Source organism: Hippocampus comes, unplaced genomic scaffold (genome assembly GCF_001891065.2).
Source record: "Hippocampus comes isolate QL1 unplaced genomic scaffold, H_comes_QL1_v1.1 scaffold201, whole genome shotgun sequence".
Lineage (NCBI taxonomy): Eukaryota > Metazoa > Chordata > Actinopteri > Syngnathiformes > Syngnathidae > Hippocampus > Hippocampus comes.
Window position 1 is genome coordinate 147,985 of NW_017805558.1, and position 2,518 is coordinate 150,502.

The 2,518-nt window shown below is 43.6% G+C and overlaps 1 protein-coding gene across 3 annotated transcripts in view; it reads right to left on the reverse strand.

Moving 5' to 3' along the window:
* Positions 1–1,912, reverse strand: part of LOC109521804 (aryl hydrocarbon receptor-like) — an 84,705-nt gene extending 82,793 nt beyond the window's left edge. For all 3 annotated transcript variants that reach the window (XR_002169434.1, XM_019879859.1, XM_019879858.1), the window contains exon 1: positions 1,517–1,912. Coding sequence is in view for 2 of the 3 variants with exons in the window: in XM_019879859.1 (XP_019735418.1) it covers positions 1,517–1,575 (59 nt within the window). In the remaining variant the exon portion in view is untranslated. The remainder of the gene's footprint in view (positions 1–1,516) is intronic.
* Positions 1,913–2,518: the final 606 nt, after the last annotated feature.

The following is a 2,518-nucleotide window of genomic DNA, read 5'->3' on the forward strand; positions in this document are numbered from 1 at the left end:
GCTTCAGGATGGCGCCGCGAGAGTGGCTGCCTTTCCAGCAGCTCCTATATTTTGTTGTTCTACTTCTTCCTTTCATAACTTTGCTGTTGTGAATTGGGAATTTCTCCATTGCGAGACTAATAAAGGTTTTCTTATTCTTTCTCTTTTATTATTTCTTCCACCCATTTTCTGAACCGCTTTATCCTCATGGAATCACAGGCGCGCTGGAGCCTATCACAGCCTTCTTTGGGCAGTAGGTGGCGTACACCCTGAACTGTTTGGGAGCCAATTCACTTGCAGGGCACACAAAGACAAACAAACATTAACACTCACAATCACACCCTAGGGACAATATAGTGTTCAATTAACCTACCATGCATGTTTTTTGGAACGTGGGAGGAAACGACGCATGCCAACTCCATACAGGAGGGCCAGGGCCAGAATCGAATCCATGACCTCTGTACTATGATGCTGATGTGTTAACCGGTTGACCTTCATGCTGCCTCAGCTAAATATGTACAAGTACAGTATATTAAAAGTAAAATGGTCAAGGAATTACAGAACCGGAGGATTAATTGTGTAAATTAAAATTATCCTTTACATTTTGTTTTAAGTGTATTATTGTTTCCTTCAGTGTTTCAGTTTTCAGCATGAGTTTCCATATTTTAAGTTTTGGCCAAATATTTGAATTTCGGTGCATCCCTAATAATATGATAACATGTTTTAGACACGATAGGTTATTGTACAAAATAAAGGCTTTATTAGCTCATAAAGATAACCAACAAGTTAGCCAACATAACAGAAATTTTGTGGGCACTCTATGTGGGCAAACACGACAAAACCTAATTCACAAGCACCGTACTGTAATCACTAATATCACATTTCTGTACAGTTCTTTTAAAAGCCAAAGAGGAAGCAGGACATGCTCGAAGTTGAAGCACGGAGAGAGGGGGGAAGGCACTGGGGGGGACGGTATCAGATTACAATAACAGAGCGAGACGCTGGAGCCGGCCCCGCCCTCAGCAATGCATCGCGTGAGAGCAGCAGTCGACTCTCGGACTTGATTGCGATGAATGCGCCAGAGCAACGTACCCATGCCAAAGCCGAGCGGCGCACTTTCTTAAGGTGGTCCGCACCAAATCAGCAATCCACCGTCGTTTCAAGTAAAGCCACCCAATGTTGTTGACTGATATGAATTCGTTTACCGGTAGTAACATGAAATTTTACAATCCACCACGGAAAATTGTTTGTCGACTGTCTTGCGTGAGAAGTTAACAGAACGCACAAATAAGTCCACCTTAACACGGTTCTTTCTCGCAGCATAGATGGTTGGTGCAGTACAAACTTTTCAGTCCAAAAGTCACAACGTGTATTACAGGTTATTACATATATCTCATGACAAACTGCAACATTTCGAACTTTGTCAACTTTCACTTAAGCTTCAAGCGCAGATATATGGTCGCTAAGGTTTTTTTTTTTTTTTTTTTACATTTCTGTCTCTCGTTCCACGACTTTTATCACAACAAAGTGGACCTACTGTTTGAGGACTGGTTTCTTCCTCTTCTTATTGGCGTAGGTCCCAGAAGTAGCCAACATTTGTGTGCCGCTTGCCACGTAAACTTCACCTAAAGTTCGTCTTCCGAAGCGACCTTTTCTCCTCGCGCGCGAGTAAACGCTCGTCTATCCGGCGTGTAAAAAAAATAGGTCACTCTCGACAGTCTCCACCCGCCATGTTAGTGAAAAAACACACAACACGAGCCCGCAGTGGTTTTGTGCCGTGTTGACAGGTTCCCCCGTCGGTCACTGTGGCTGGCCTTGATCGACGGTGTTGTAGTGGTGGTCGAAGTGGAAAGGCTGTGACCAAAGTGGAGCAAAAGAAGGAGGCAAAGTTGAGTTGGGAGTTGAGTCTAGTAGAGCCCTCCTCTTCGCACAAACAGCACAACCTACAGATTTTTTTTTTTTTTTTTTTTTTACCAGCGCTTGCTGCTGCAATGGATGCTATCTGTGTTTCTGTGTACCACAGTCTCCCAACGCTTTACAGGTCAACATCCTCTAATATTTGCTCTTTCCTTTAAGTTAAACCAGATGTGGCAATTATCACAGTCTGAAAGCGAACATGATTTTTTTTAAATTTACTGTTGATGACAGAAACAAACTTTTGGAGGCCCCAACGCAAGTAGGTTTTCTCAATTATTTGCAGTTAAACCCCCAAGAAAGAATATCTCTCCCCCCACCCACCAATTCTCTGAGGTGGCCATAAATGCGATTGAATTTATACCAGGGATGCCCAACATTTTTTGACCGAAGCTCGATTCAAGCAACCAACCTCCCGCGATCGACCCGTTACCGCGTGCGCGCACACGCACACTCACAAACACACACACACACACACACACACACACACACACACACACACACACACACACACACACACACACACGGGGATGCCATGATGAACAACAGCCATAACGGGCTCCAACATGAACAAAACAAAAAATAAAGTAGATACAAGAGTTTGTGAGTTTAATAAAAGGATATC